Raw genomic sequence first — 16,502 nt, 5'->3', positions numbered from 1 at the left:
GCCTCAAACTCAAAACTCACAATCCTCCTGCCTCAGGCTCAGGAGTGCTAGGATTAGAGGTGTGTACCACCGTGTCTGGCTTCAGTAATGGTAGACAAAATACCATAATGATGAATTGCTCAGAAGTGGTGTTGTGGCTGACAGTGAAGTGGTAAAGTGCTGGCTAGCTTTGAACTGAAGAGCTCAGAGACAGCACCCAGTCCCTGAGTTTAAGGTCCATGACTGCTACAAAAAAAAGGGGTGGGGGGCGGCCCATTGGGACTTTGGGATAAGTACACTTAAAATATACATCAGAAAATGATCTCAGTAGTTTTCCCTATACATAGTGACTTCTTTTATTTATTTATTTATCTTGAACTCGGCCTGGGTGCTGTCTGTGAGCTAAGGGCATCATCCCTGAGCTGTTCAGCTCTAGGCTACCATTCTACCCTTTAGCCAAGACCTACTTCCCATTTTCTAGAGGTTAATTGGAGATAAGAGTCTCAGGTCCTTTTGTTCCCCGGGCTGGCTTTGAACCTTGGTCCTCAGATCTCAGCCTTCTGAGTAGCTAGGATTATAGGCATGAGCCACACCTGGCTATGACTTCTTTTTAAACTGTGAAGCAAATTTTTTCTGAGGGTTGAATAATTCTGTTTGAGATATTTTTTAACAACTTTTTTGTAGCAGACCAAATGTTATTAGCTGAGTCCTAGAGTAAACTTGGAAAAGATAACTTTCATATTATATTTAACATGTTTTTAGAAACTTGTAGTTCATTCAACAAAGATGCATATTAAATGCAACATAAAATCTAGTGGCACTATTTTTCCCTCTTGTTTCACCCAAATATTTTGAAGATATTTTTTTTAGTGGTAGCTATTAGTCAGCCAGCAAATATTTTGAATGCCATAACTGATAGCTAGTGTTAAAGACTATTAAAAATAATATGAAATATAGATTGAGCAGTAGTGAGATTAATAGATTTTTAGATTTTCAGTTTAGAGATATTCAGTAAGTCTCATCAAATATTCTAGATTCAGAACAAATCTACAATCAGCAACACTTTTGGATCCAAGCATTTTGTATCGGATTTTCAGCTATGTCTTTGCTGTGTGACTATGAGTAAGGCGAGGGCTATAATTCTTAAGTGCAAACTGCCTTCCATGTACTGGAATGTGAAAGGGAACATCTATGGTCCTCTGCCATTAGTGAAAATTCCTGGATTCTCGTGCCGAGTTAAACAGTGACAACTAAAATGCATCCGCTGTTTTGTGATATTGTTTACTTCAGGCTGAGCCTAAGTACTTGTATCTCAGTTCCCATTCCTGCAGATTCATAATAAGATAAGATTTATTCCTCTGCAGGCACTGGTGGCTGAGATCTGAGGATCCTGGTTCAAAGCCAGCTCAAGCACAAAAAGTCCATGAGACTCTTACCTCCAATGAACTACCAGAAAACCAGAAGTGGCACTGTGGCTCACATGATAGAATGTTAGCCTTAAGCTGAAGAGCTCGGGGATAGTACGCAGGCCCTGAGTTCAAGCCCCACAACCAAAAAAAAAAAAAATTATCTATCCAATAAGCAATTGTCTTATTGTATATCAATCTCTGTTTGTTTGTTTATCCTTTTAGTGAAAGCATCTCTTCTCTCCAACACATACTGGGCAGGCATACTATGATTTAAGCTATGGGCTCAGTTCCCCACCCACCCCCCCCCTTCTTTTTTTATTCTTAATGGTTTTTTGTTTTTTACATAAGGCCCTACACTTTCTGCCTATGCTGCCTCAGACCATTGACTCTAGGATTACAGGTGTTTACCACCATACCCAGTTTGTTGAGATAGTCCTACTAACTTTTTGTTCTGTTTTGCTTAAACTTTGATCTTCCCTATCTTTGCTTCCCCAGTAGCTAGATTTATAGGCATGTACTACCATGCCTGGCCCCTGATTCTGTTAACCTGACCCTTTTGGTGGCTGCTTTCCAAGTTAGATGAGTCAATACCTGTGGGAAGAGTCCACATGTTTGCTAGCTGCTTTGAGCACAGGATCCAAACTTGACCCAGCCGTCTTTTCTTTCCTTAGTAGACAGGCTAGCCTACTAGTCTGTCTTGCCATTTTCTTATGTATCTTCTTTTAAAGTGGCTTCTCACTTTCAGTGTATGTTCCTCTCCTTCCCCTCTCCCCGAGTTTACATGGTTTTAAAATTTTTTAATAATGCTTCCCAAAGTTTATTCTAATGTTGAAACTGTAGCTCTTGTGGCCATACAGACACAGATTTATAAGCAGTAAGGAAAACTCCTTAGGATTTTTTCAGTTTAAATGGAAAAATTAAACATGGAGTTTCTATTAGTCAAATATAATCATAAAAAAAAAACCCTTGGGAAAATCTGCAGCAGACTTGCTACTTCTCCTGTACCGACCTGTGTGTACCTGTGAACGGTGAGGCTCACTGGCCTCCAGAGCTGTGTGAAAGAACTCATCATCTCCTATTTCCCTTTCTTCCCTCAGTGTGTGGATCTGAGCTGTAATGAGCTCAGCGAAGTCACCTTACCTGAAAACCTGCCTCCCAAACTACAAGAGCTAGATCTGACTGGAAACCCTCGCCTTACCCTTGATCACAAAACCCTGGAGCTGCTCAAGTAGGTATTTTGTAAAATACCGGGACTACTGGTCACATACCAGTTCTTTTGCAAAAGAACTAAAGCAAAAATTCTGGGGCTGTGGTTTAACTAATAGATAGTACCTGCCTGGCTAGCATGACTCCTGCTCCAAACAGAATCATGTTGAAGTTTGCTTATGGTGATATCAGTACAAAAGAAGTGATACATGTATGTGTGTGTGTGTGTGTGTGTGTGTGTGTGTGTGTGTGTGTGTGTGTGTATCCAGTTGTTTTCTTTTGCTCAAGTCTAGTGCTCTACCACTTGAGTCACCACTTCTGGCTTTTTCTGTGTATTTGGTACCAGGGAATCAAATCCAGGGCTTCTTGCATGCTAGGCAATCATTTTACCATTAAACTAACCCCCACCCAGCTGAATTGTTTAAGAATTGTGTCAAGTTGTTGATGAATGAAACTAGCTATTTATGGTTGTTTCCAATTTATATCTATAAACTAGCTATTTATACTTATTTCCAATTTATATCTATAAAATCATCTGAATATATTTACAATCTAGAAATAGGTTTTTTATTATTAAAAAGAAAGGAAGAAAGTATCAAGAAATCAGTATATACAGATTAGTTTTGACATTTATTTCTATATATACATATATTTTATACATACCTTTTATTAAATGTACCAAGAATAAATGTAAGCCAAGCACCAGTGGTTTATACCACTGCTTCTCAGAAGGCTGAGATTTGGAGGATTGAAATACAAATCTAGCCCAGAAAGACCCAATTTCCGTAGCTGGAATGACAAACACACAATATCATACCTGTCTATAATTTGAGATGACAGATGTCTGGCATTGTATCCAGCCATTGGTTAAGGTGGGGGTCTGTAGAAGTTTTATGCCCACATTGTGTGTGTGTGTGTGTGTGTGTGTGTGTGTGTGTGTGTGTGTATGTGTGTACCTCCATTATACATGAAGAGATATGTATTTTTTTCTCTTGTTTAAATAGGATGAGGGGAAACTCAGTGACAGTTTACAAGACATAGCAGGACTGCCTTGCCCATGTGTCTAGTCTCCCTACAGACATGTTTCACAACTGTCATGACTTCTGTATGGGGGCACTAAGGGCTGCATTAAAAAAAAATTCCATTGGAAAGCTTATTGTTATTTGTAAACAGTAGTATTTCTGTTTTGGTCCTATTGGCTCGATTTAAAAGCTCAGGTAAGAATCTAAGTCTCCTAGTTTAAATAGATGCAGTGAACATGTAACTTACTAAAGCTATCCACATTTGCTTTTTAATCTGCTTACAGTCCTAATGTAAAGAGCTTCCTCAAGTAAGGAAAGAACTGGATGATTCAGGTCCTTAGTAATGTTTGTTAAATATTTGAAAGGATGATATGGGCAGAAATTGGAAGAGAAGATGAATTTTTCAGAATTCTTCAGTATCACCTAACAACAATACACTTTATACATTTCAAGTCTAGGTATGCCTGGTATTTGAGTACACCCAACTTCATACTTTATTTTGTTTTTCTTATGCCAAGGGTGAGAGCTGTCCTGTTCATTCCCAAGAAAGAGCTGATAACTAGTGTGGAAAGTATGACAATCTCTAATACCTGCATGATACTGCCCAGAAAATCTAAATTTTATATTGTATATTAATTATGAGTAGCATTGCTAGTTCTTGTTGCTGGTGAATATTTCAGACATCATAAATACAAGAAAGAAAAAAATTCTAAGTACAGACTGCCTAGCAGACTTTTTTGATTACTCAGGTAAAGGTAGCAATTCACACTTTGTCAGATTTTTACTGATTCTTCTTTACTTTTTTGTCTTGTTAGTAACATCCGCTGCTTCAAGATTGATCAGCCTTCAGCAGTTGATGCATCTGGAGCCCCAGCAGTGTGGAGCCATGGTTACACTGAAGCTTCAGGAGTGAAAAACAAGTAAGTTGAATGAAACTTGGGAGCAAAAACGGTTCCCTTCCTTTAGTAGGGTACAAAGAAACCTAGGGCTCCTGTAAAGTTTCTTTGAGTGTGTTTCTCCAGAGTGAGGATCTCTTGTGATATCTGTTTGTACACCAAGCTAGAGCAATGCTTGGCATCACATATTCCCCTTTTGTAAGAGAGGTTGCTAGGATACAGTGTAACTGACACACTATATCTATGTAAGACTCCAGTGTCTGGAAAAGGCATAAGTATTGAAATGCATCCCTACTCCTTTGAAAAGACCCTTTATCTTTCTCTGAAGCTTGTTTACCAAGCAGAACAGGGATAGCATTAAGGGAGAAGTAGCTTTGATTGCCCATATTTAAGATAATTCACATTGGTGACCAGAGCTATTTCTACAATCTAAATTAGGTTGGCAACTCCTTGTAATAGTATCTACCAGTTGTCACAGAGTTCTCTGCCTTAATTTCTTTTTTATGCATACTTTCTCCAACCAACCCTCTCTTAGATAAAAATGTTGATTTTTTTTCCCAGAGAAATGCAATCAAACTTAACAGGCATGCTTACATTATAGGAGGACATGCCTTTAATAAGCAATACCAGGAAAGTAAAGAATCTAGCAGTAATAATTCTATTAGCTAAGGTATAACAGCACAGTATTGAGAGTAGGAGAACAGAAAGTAGAGGGAGATCCAGTAATAGCTCACAGGAGCAATTAGGTGCACATTAGAACCCAGTTGACTGGAAAAAAAACAAAGAACCAGTTGAGTAAAGAACTTGACAGAAATTCCCAACTGGATGTGGCAGTGCAGTTAATGCTGTAACTCCAGCATTAGGCCAGCTTGTGGAACTTAGTGAGGCCCAGGCTTAAAGGAGCAAAGCATATATGTTAATGTTTATATAAATTATCTATTTACTGTGTACAATATAACATATATAGCTATTATTCAGCCTAGACTCATTGAATCTGAATGTTTTCAAGTCCCAAGTAAGTGATTCTAAAATGTCTAGGACGAGAATTGCTGACTGGCTGAGTCCCTTGTAGAATGTAAAAGGTGGCTGCCATGCTGACTGCTTTTCTTTGGTACAGGAAGTAGCATCTACTCTAGTTCTGGAGCTGGCACAGTGATCCCTCCCACTTTGCCTACAGGGTGATTTGGCATCCTGCTGCTTAGAGGGAGACAGGCTGCATCTCAGCCTTTGTTCCCTTTGCTCAGCAAACCCAAGCAGGCTGGCCTCAGCTCCTCCATGGTTCTAGGTATTGCCTCATTAGCATGTTGTTTTCACTGCACACTGTTGGGTTAGCTGTGTATTCTTTACAGTGCTCAAATTTCCTTTCTAGAGGCAATCACCTTTTGGACTAAAGGATCACGTATCTTATAAATCCCTACTTATTTTTCCAATTTCAGAACACTTATGGTGAAATATGAGTGTTCCGAACCTGTTTGGATATTAAACTTCATTACCTACTTGTCTGTACTGATTAAGCAACTAATCAGTTGAGTTTGTTTTGTTCCGCATAATTCTTCTTGCACAATTACTTTTTTAACTTCTTGAACTTTTTAGGTCTTATTAAAGTATGACCTGAATCTAGAGAAGTGTGTTAGTAGTGTATAGCAGACCACTATCTGCTCAGGGAAATAGAATCTGAACAGCACACTAGGATTGTAGCCACCTTTGTCCTTTATTTCCTCTGGTTTCTTTTATTTTGCTAGCAGAATTTTCTGAAATAATGAGAATGTTTGGTATTTTTGTTTTTAATTTGGAGAGTTTTTATATTTTACATGAGCTGGTTATTTCTTTTTTTCCTTCTCCATTCTATATGTGTTTGAGAGAGAAGAAGTGGAAGATTTTCTTTTGGAAAAATCCTTGCTTAGGGTTTAAGTTGTCACAGCTTACCTCCAAGAAGTTTTGTATCATGTCAAATATAAGCATCTTACAAATATCACTACTATTACTACTGTGTTTTTCTTGTGCTTTTAGTGTTGTTGTGCTTTTAGTATTCTAAAATAGCGTTTCTTAAGTACCATTGAAATTTGGAGGTAGATTGTAGGATGCTTTGCAGCCTCGCCAGGCCTCTACTCACCAGGTACAGTAACATTCTGCATCCTGTCCCCACCCCTCTGTCATTTGTGATGACTACATTCTTACCAAGAGATCCAGATCTCCACCTCGTAGAAGTGCCTTTATTATTTCACCTTTACTTTCTAAAACTATTTTTACTGGTTCAGAAACCTGTGTTGGCCTCTAGTTTTTATTTTCTGGGGTTTGTTGTTGTTCGTTTTTTTTTTGTTTGTTTGTTTTTTAATCAGTTAATCTGACTTGTTGAATTAAAACTACTTAAATAAAATAAGTATCTGCCACAAGTGGCTCAGGCCTGTTGTTGCAGCTAGTCAAGAGGCTGAAATCCACAGAATTTCAGTTTGATGCCTTTCTGGGCAGAAAAGTTCATGAGACAACTCCTCTAGAAAATTACCCATATATGACTGGGGTGTGGTTCATTGCAGTAGATGAGGATCTGTGTTTAAAGTCTGGTACCAACAGCAACAACAACAAAAATCAGAAGAGAAAGGTAGGGAATCATTGTTAATTGTAGTAAATCATATTATAATGAGTGTTATTCATTTTTCTCTGTGTATAGAAATTTGTTAGTACAAGTTGTCTGGACTCAGTTTACCTATTGATCTGTCTAGATTCCTGAAGAAAGAAGCACTGGGACAAACCTTGAGAAAACAGTGTTGAGTTGGTCATAGGGAAGTGAAGATGAGTATACTTATCACAATTCTTCCTTTGCAGGCTGTGTGTTGCAGCCCTGTCTGTGAATAACTTCCGTGACAACCGAGAGGCCCTGTATGGTGTTTTTGATGGAGACCGGAATGTGGAGGTTCCCTATCTTCTTCAATGTACCATGAGTGACATTTTAGCTGAAGAGTTGCAGAAAACCAAAAACGAGGAAGAATACATGGTCAACACATTCATAGTAATGCAAAGGTAAAACATGAAGCTCTTACTGTGTGTTTTCTTGCCCTCTTGTGTGTGTGTGTGTGTGTGTGTGTGTGTGTGTGTGTGTGTGTGTATACATGTACCTGGGCTTGCACTCAAGGCCCTAGTATCCTCATGTTGGTTAATTAGAGATAAGAATCTTAGACTTTTCTGCCATACTTACTTAAAAACCACTCCTTAGATTGCTGCCCCTCCTGAGTAGCTAGGATTAAGGGCTTCAACCATTAGGGCCAGCTTATAAAAACCTTTTGGGAATTGGTCAGCTTTTTTGAAATGGTCAGATTTCAGTCTAGAGCCTATAACATTCTTTGTATGTGTGTTTCCTTATTCAGTGTCACTAGCAGATTCCTAGGCTACTGCCTGGCACTTCCACCCACAACAGAGCCCCACTCACTGTAGGAACTAGGGAGTCATCTGGGATTATTTGGCATTTATTACTAGCACCTCGGTAAAATAAGTATGCTCATCCCTTTGCCATCTTAAGGGCTTTGTGGACTGAAAGAATTGACCTGTATATAAATACCATACTTCAAACTCTTGCTGTAAGGGACCCATAGTAACGAATGACCTTGGGCTCCAAGGGTCATGGGAGCAGAGACGATCTACTTCTCCTGTCTGGATAATCTGCCAGAGGAATTAGTTTTGTAACCAGGGTACATAGTTTCTGCTACAGTACTGCCCTCTGCAGTTTTCAGAGCCATGCCTGTACTATGAGTTGTTACCCTTGCAGAGACTTTAAGTGGTCTTGCAGGTCATTTGGTGGGAGTCCTGGAAACTAGCGTGATCTCTCTGTCAGGGGGCATGAACCATTACAATCGAACAATTGTAAGAGCTAACTAATATATAGTGAGTTTTTCCTGTGTATAGTCACTCTTGTAAATTTTCCCCAGTGAGACAGGTATTGTACTATTATTTCTTAGATGAAACAGAAGTGAAACAAAGTGCCCTCGGAACTGGTAAGTGATATAACAGGGTTTGTCCGTGAGCTTTCAACTTTAGATTCTGTACTTAGTACCAGTCATATTAGCTTTTCTCACGTAGTTACCACTTTCTCCTAGAGAAAAATGGATGCAACATGTACACACACATACACACACACACACACACACACACACACTCACAATTCAAAACCTCCTAAGAGGTCTACTTTTTATCCTCAAGCAGTAGGTAAGAATTACAAAATGAAGGCTGGATACCCATTGCTCACACCTATAATCTTACCTACTCAGAAGACTCACAGTCATTGTTTTAAAGCCAGCCTGAACAAAAAGGTCCACAAGAGTCTATCTCTAAACATAAACAGAAAAAAAAAAAAGAGCTAGACTTTTGCATAGTGCAGATGGTAAAGTACTAGCCCTAGTAAGTATGAAGTCCTGAGTTCTAACCTAGTACCACCCAAAAAGGGGCCAGAGACCAAAGTCTGAGAATTCCAGATTCCTCTGATTAGTAGATATATGTACTCTTTACAAATCTTTATGCATTTGAAAGAAAGTACTGCTGCCTTAAAGCCAAATCTGATCATGGCTATCTAGAAATTCAAATTTGGAGACCCCAAGCATAGGCCCATCTCCAAGATCTTTGGCATACCTTTTACTTTCTCTGTTAATAAGGTACAGGATCGTGATGAGCACTTTGGTCGATATGGGGTCTGCATGTTCTTTGTGCCCAGTTGCCATTGCTGCTGTTGTCAGTTGCTAGACTTAGAAGCTGATAAGAGCTGGCAGTGCTGGAGGGTCTCCCTGCCCTTGTGAGATAAGGAGGCTGTTTCTATAACTGCCTCCTCTTTGTACCACCCAGAAACTGCAGGGGCCTGAGAGAAATGGTCATTTGTGGAGATTGTGGTTAGTCATCTTTGCTTCTTTTTGGCCAAAAGAATTTGTAGGTACTTCAGATAGTAAGGCTATGAAAAATGGTCATGAATAAAATCATAAGCACCCAGTGTTTGATTACCAGAAAATCTTGACTTTATAGGTCAAAAATAGCCACAGTCCAATCCTTCAGAAGAGGCAGCCAGGTTACTCTGAGCACCCATTCTGCATTTGCACCTATTCTGGTTTTAAGTGGGCCCTTCAGTTTTCCTCTCATAGGAACAGAGGATTTGGAGAAGTGGATGGAGCACGAAGAGGTAATTTCTTGCTCTCTTTGGAGTGTGTTGCTAGGACAGTGCGATTAATTTCAAGCAGCAGGCTGGGCACAGCAGAACAAAGGCCCCTTCATTACAGACCACCTCACATGGATTTTAGGAGGAAAATGACATTTTCTCCAATACCTCCTAATGCAGACATGTGTGATGTCAGATTCTAGGGGCTCTCTTCCCATTGAGACACAGAGCTGACACATGATGGGTTCCTTGACTTCTCACTCCATCTCTTTAAATTCCAGGAAACTTGGAACTGCAGGGCAGAAACTTGGAGGTGCTGCTGTCCTTTGTCATATCAAGCATGACCCTGTTGACCCAGGAGGGTCCTTTACCTTGACTTCAGCTAATGTGGGCAAGTGCCAAACTGTTCTCTGTAGAAATGGGAAGCCATTGCCTCTGTCCAGATCCTACGTCATGAGCTGTGAAGAAGAGCTGAAGAGAATTAAGCAGCACAAGGCCATTGTCACTGAGGTGAGCAGAATGGGATTTCCTCAAATGGCAGAGAGCAAGTAGCCAGTTAGCAGAAATTTGCCTTCAAAGAACATTTTTTTAATTGGTTTAAAATTAGTATTTCAAATCAATAGTGTTCCACAGTAAATTCCTTGCATGATGTGTATAAAAGTATTATAACCTGTAGGATGGTGAAATACCTATCAGTTTCATGGTAAAGGTATTATGGCATATAAGACGATTTAATACTTACCAGTTTTCAGATATAGGAGTGCTTCATGGACATCATCTCATTTATTCCCCACAGCCACTGGTCCACAGTGCTGGTTGTATAGTTGAAGGCTCTGTTCCTGAAATCCTAGTGCTGGTTTTGCATATTTTCTTTTTTAACCCATAAATAGGAATACTATCCTATCTGTCTCATCTTACAAAGCTACTTTGACTGGGCACTATGAGTGTCTATGGAAGATACACTGGGATCCCATGGAAATGCATTTGTGTGTAAATTTAGTCTGTCTATTCTAGGAGCAAAGGGAATGTAAATGGATTGAAGACTATGTTAGGAAGCAAAGACAATCTGATATTATGCAGGATGTATTGCACTGAAGTGATCACTGCTACATGCCCAACATGGTCTGAAGGTTAAGGATTTTCTACTATATAACTGAATCACAGTTTGCAGATTGGCCTTTTCTGTTGTTTTCTTTGCCTTTCGTCTTCCTCACTTGATAGGGGAAAGGGGTTTTATTTTGTTTTGTTTTCCATTTTGGTACTGTAAGGCATACCCTAAAAACACACATACATACGTACAGTACACAACACTATTGATTCTTCTGGGAAAAATCTAATGAGTGGCCAAAATAGCAAGGATAGCTTATGTCCCTAGAAAGAGAGCATTTAAAGTATGCTAGAAGTCCTATTTCCCTTATCTTCTAAAATGCTACCTGCACATAGGGTGGCACTGTGAGATTGTGTGAGGAATAGGGGAAGGCACCCTGAGAACAAGCAAACACCTTGCAAAGCCCAAGGACAAGGGAGGGAGTGGGAAGATTGGGGTGTTCCCTGGGAGACTTGCTCAACCTAGACACATGCTAGTAGTCAGATCCTTCTGTGGAAAGAAGTGTTCAAATGAGGAGCACATAGAAGCATTTTGTGGGCCTGAGATCATTGAACTGGGAGAGAATCCAGCAGATATATGTATTGAAAAAGTGTTTGTTGGAAAATGGTTTGGAACTTTGGCTGCTTGTATAAGAGGCATAATCTCATTTGAGCTAAATCTGGGAGGTTTGCTTTCCCCACTTGCCCTAAGAAATCAAGTTTGAGTAAATCTTAAGAATTAGTACTTCTCCTTTAGCATCTGCCTCTCTAAACATGAGAATTCTGACTCAGCTAATCACATAGTATTTTCTTCACCAATTAAGACCTTTCATTGTCTGTCCACTGGTGCTCCCTATGTTGGGAGAGTAGAAATATCCCCAGTTTGTGTGTTTCTTGAGCTAGAGGATGGATGGATGGATGGATGGCTTGCCTAGGAGACACATAGGTCTTGCTGCTTAGTATGAACACAACCACAGCAAAGTGAATGTCTGAAGTACTTTCCTCTCGTCCCGGGCCTATGTACTAAAGACTTCCTAGAGAGTGACCAGTCCACCATCATGGGCCTCCCAGCACCTCCCTGTGGCCCTGGAGTCAGATACCCGAGGGTGGTTATGCAGTTGACGGGGGTGCTCTGTGCTCACTCATCTCTTGGAAACCCTTCTTCTTCCAGGACGGCAAGGTGAATGGAGTGACAGAGTCCACGCGCATCTTGGGCTACACCTTCCTCCACCCCAGTGTGGTCCCTCGCCCCCACGTGCAGTCTGTCCTCCTTACCCCGCAGGATGAGTTTTTCATCCTGGGCAGTAAGGGGCTGTGGGACAGTCTGTCCGTGGGGGAGGCCGTGGAGGCCGTGCGCAATGTGCCCGATGCCCGAGCCGCCGCTAAGAAGCTCTGCACCCTAGCCCAGAGCTACGGCTGCCACGACAGCATCAGCGCTGTGGTGGTTCAGCTCAGTGTCACGGAGGACAGCTTCTGCTGCTGTGAGCTCAGTGCCAGCAGCACCGTGCCACCACCCAGCCCGGGCATCTTCCCTCCCTCTGTCAACATGGTGATCAAGGACCGACCTTCCGATGGGCTGGGTGTGCCATCCTCCAGCAGTGGCATGGCATCAGAGATCAGCAGTGAGCTGTCCACCTCGGAGATGAGCAGTGAGGTAGGGTCCACCGCCTCTGACGAGCCCCCATCGGGAACCCTGAATGAGAGCAGCCCCGCCTACCCCAGTGAGCCCCGCTGCATGCTCCACCCAGTCTCCCTCTCCAACTCCTTCCAACGCCAGCTGTCCAGCGCTACTTTCTCCAGCGCCTTCTCTGACAATGGCCTTGACAGTGACGATGAAGAACCCATCGAGGGGGTCTTCAGCAACGGCAGCCGGGTAGAGGTGGAAGTAGACATCCACTGCAGCCGGGCCAAGGAGAAGGAGAGACAGCAGCACCTGCTTCATGTGCCAGCCGAGGCTAGCGACGAGGGCATCGTCATCAGTGCCAATGAGGACGAGCCAGGTCTGTCTAGGAAGGCAGACTTCTCTACTGTGGGGACTATCGGGCGCCGCAGGGCAAATGGCTCTGTGGCACCCCAGGAAAGGAGCCACAACGTGATAGAGGTTGCCGCAGATGCCCCACTCCGAAAGCCTGGGGGCTACTTTGCTGCCCCGGCTCAGCCTGACCCTGATGATCAGTTTATAATCCCCCCAGAGCTGGAAGAGGAAGTCAAGGAAATCATGAAACACCACCAAGAGCAGCAGCAGCAGCAGCCACCACCGCCTCAGCCACAGCCACAGCCGCCACCACCGCGGCAGTTCCACATGGACCAGCTGCCGGACTTTTACGACACACCACTATGACCCGGTCCAAGCACTGCTCTATAAAAATAAACTAACCCAGAAAGACCGAGCAGTCTCCCAGGCTCGCGTTAACCAGGGGCTCTATGCCACATCCTCCAGGCACTGCCCCATTATCTCTGCAGCTAATCTGTAGGCTCTTTCTGTTGGTTATTTTTTTAAGAAAAATAATTACCACTTTTCTTCTAGTGATGCTTTATGAATATGATTTAAATTTGTTAACTTTTCTCCCCTAACATATCAGATGTGTAAAGACAAAGAACAAAAGGTTTAATATATTACAGAAAAACAGTTAATGATAATGTAATATTTTTTAAAATGGCTTTTTGTCGTCTTGTTTGTTTGGAAGGCAGCTTGCCTTTGTTAAATGATTTAATAATATTGTAATACTGTATTTCTTGGCAGGGGAGGGGCTTTTTTTGTCATGAAAATGATAGACATTTGTAGAATATGGAGACTAACTCCTAGGAGTTGCTTTACTCTTGTCAGGTGACTTAAGTCACTGGGACTCACTAATTTTCTCTGAGAGAACAGTTGATTGAGACATTTCTATTGTAAATAGCTTAGTGTTATATAGTGATGCTTCAAATGTTTTGTAGTCTTGGTGTAAGGACACAGCCTAAATTACTGACTTCTCTTATTCCTCCTCTGGGAAGCCCCCCTGCCCTGCCCATTTTTGTTTGGATAAGACAAGGCAGCTCTGAGGCTACTGGGCAACATTTTGCCTAGGCCCTGGAACCTGTTTCCTTTCCCCCTGAGCCACGCCGCTTGACCTTTGCAGACACTTTTTAACTGTGTTCCTTACTGCTGCCACAATCAGCATGACTGTATAAAGCTTAGTAGATCATTTACATACCCAGAGTCATATTAAAGCAGAATGCACAAATGGACATGTCATCATTTTTTATTGTAATAAATATGAAATTTGCAAGTAGTAGATCCATCTGCTTTTGTCTCAGCAGCCAGGTATGTCCTGCAGATGATCCCACTAGCTTGGGTTTGCAATAGATAGTAGGAACTTAGGGGTCTGTCAGATATTTATTGTCTTGAATTTTTGTTGGTGTTGATGGTGGTGCTGCTGCTGTTGTTTTCTTAAGAGAAATACACCTAGCAAGCTACAATGGATAAAGTACTGAAATTGACCACATGGCTCACAGTACTAATAGCTGGTATTATACCCTTTCTTATTCTTACTTTTATTATGTTGGGTAGATGTTAAAAGGGGAAATAGGTAGAGGAGATCCCCAGAAGTGTTCTGATCTCATAAAGCCAAGTTTGTTTTCAGTTCTCCCAGGATCCCCTAGATCATCACATAAACAGGTCATCATTCCTTGCGTAGGAGCCGTGAAAATCAGAAGCTCCACTACTAGCAGAAACAAGTGTGGGCGTCGTGGGTGCCTGTGGGTTCCAAGCTGGCTCTGCAGGCCCTTCACAGACTCCAGGCCTCTCACCCTCTCCACACTGCACCACACAGTGAAGACACTCTTGGTTTCTCTGTCTCGGATGAGCCAACTTTCCATGTCAACCTTGAGGTTTACTCCCAACAATCAGCCTAGCTCTGTGATGTCAGTTCATATCATGACTTGTAGGTGGATGGTAGGCATTCATAGGCCAGGAGAATAGCTTCATTTCTATGCAAGTATGCACACAGGATTCTTGAGGTACCACTGCAGCCACAGAAGAATTCACTCATTCTACCCAGTGAAGGACCCAATGACCAAAGGCCCTGACCTTCCCAGATGCATCAGCTTCAGAGTGGAAATGGAGCCATGTCAGGAGCTCTGCCCCCCTCAGTCTGCCCCATTCCACGTGGCTCAGAGCAGACACGGAAGGCTTCAGGTACTTTCCCAATGATGCCCTTTGGAGAAGTAAACTAAACACAGACTTCTTCAGCTCTTAGATCTCCCTCTGGGCAGTGTTTACCTGTTACCTTTGGCGCAGACCTAGACCAGCAGTGTGGTGCTGCTGTTACTGCTGCTAACACCTAGAGGGATTAGAACCTGTATAATGTGGCCAGTGTAAGCCAGTAGGTGTAATCCCATGGCCACTAGTGTACCAAGGGCAGCCTCAGGAACAGCATGGTCTCATGGAGATTTGTTTCCTGGCTTCTGTGGCTGAAGAAAACAGGAACAGGAGACTGAAAGGTGGTATTCTGAGCGCTGGCCTTTGTCCATTGTATCCTAAGTGTGCACACTGTCTACAGCACACTGTGAAGGTGACAATAAGACTTTCCCTTTGGGAACTTGGGGTACATAGGACATTGAGATAGACAAATGATTCCATTGAACACATGTTTGATGATCAAAGAATAAACGTAGTAAAGTTTCCATGCTCTTGTGTATGAGCATCCCAGTTACTTTCTGAGGAGTTTGTTGTTGTTGTTGTTGTTTACCAAGATAGTATCTTACAGTCACTATGGAACTGCCTATATAAAACTATGATGTAACTGAATCCAATCTGAATAGAAAAGTTGAATCCACCTCCATAATAACCCACAAAAGGCATGGCTGAGGAGTGGCCATGGTCTTTACAGGGCATGTACTGGGGAGAAGGGTTGTATTTCGCCCTCCTTTCTATATTTCTTGTTTCCTACACGGAAATCTATACAACTAGAGAAGGGTTCAAGGAGAGAAGAAGAGCAGAAGCTTAGAACCTCTTGTGAGGCTTACAACCTAATAGAATAAAAGATCCTGATTGTCTACACACTGATTGGTGTTGGATTTGCCACTTGAATTAGCCACATACTGCCATGTGTGTGCCATGTGTGTCCCTTGGCCACTGTTCACACAGTACTGGTTTTGGTGAGGGGTTCCAGAGCCCCACCCTCTGGTTTCTCAATTGCTTTTGTCATAGCACCACCTGCTGGTGAAGTTTCCTCTCGTTCCAAAGAAACAATTTTTCTGATGGTGTTCCTAAAATGTTTCCTAGAATAGATAAAAAGCAATGGGACAGATGTTAAATATGACCATATTACATTTAATGAGAATATGGATTTATGTTAGTGCACATGTGTTTTGTTCTGCTTTATAAGGTGGTGTGTTTAAACCAAGTGCTAGTAGCTCACTCCTATAATCCTAGCTACTCAGGAAGCTGCAATCTAAGGATCAAGATTTGAGGCTAGTTTGGGCAGGAAAGTCCATAGTCCTTTATCTCCAATTAACTACCAAAAGGCCAAAATGGAGCTGTGGCTCAAGTGGTAGTGCACCACTACCCTTGAGTAAAAAAAGGGATAGTGCCCTGGCCGTGGATTCAAGCCCCAGAATCAACACATCATAATAATAATAATAATAATAATAATAATAATAATAATAATAATAGGAAGAAGAAGAAGAAAGTATAATTGATTACTGGTTCTTATGATAGTACTGTTTCCCATTGGCATGTTATAGATATTAACTAAAAATGTAAGAAATTTTCTCTCTAATATCCATCTAT

The 16,502-nt window shown here is 41.8% G+C and overlaps 1 protein-coding gene across 2 annotated transcripts in view; it reads left to right on the top strand.

Moving 5' to 3' along the window:
* The window catches only part of Phlpp1 (PH domain and leucine rich repeat protein phosphatase 1), a 168,089-nt gene extending 154,132 nt beyond the window's left edge, over window positions 1–13,957 (top strand). Inside the window, exons 13-18 of one of the 2 annotated variants that reach the window (XM_090352998.1) lie at window positions 2,486–2,616; window positions 4,432–4,536; window positions 7,336–7,530; window positions 9,925–10,153; window positions 11,901–12,383; window positions 12,507–13,957. In XM_090352998.1, coding sequence (XP_090209124.1) covers window positions 2,486–2,616; window positions 4,432–4,536; window positions 7,336–7,530; window positions 9,925–10,153; window positions 11,901–12,383; window positions 12,507–13,070 — 1,707 coding nt within the window. In that variant the 3' untranslated portion in view covers window positions 13,071–13,957. Of the gene's footprint in view, window positions 1–2,485; window positions 2,617–4,431; window positions 4,537–7,335; window positions 7,531–9,924; window positions 10,154–11,900 lie in introns of both variants that reach the window. The other variant, XM_090352997.1, reaches the window with a different exon arrangement.
* Window positions 13,958–16,502: the final 2,545 nt, after the last annotated feature.

This window comes from Megascapheus bottae, chromosome 19, assembly GCF_031878675.1.
Source record: "Megascapheus bottae isolate mThoBot1 chromosome 19, mThoBot2.hap1, whole genome shotgun sequence".
Lineage (NCBI taxonomy): Eukaryota > Metazoa > Chordata > Mammalia > Rodentia > Geomyidae > Megascapheus > Megascapheus bottae.
Note: the sequence above shows the minus strand (reverse complement) of the source record. Positions and strands in the feature narration are given on the sequence as shown.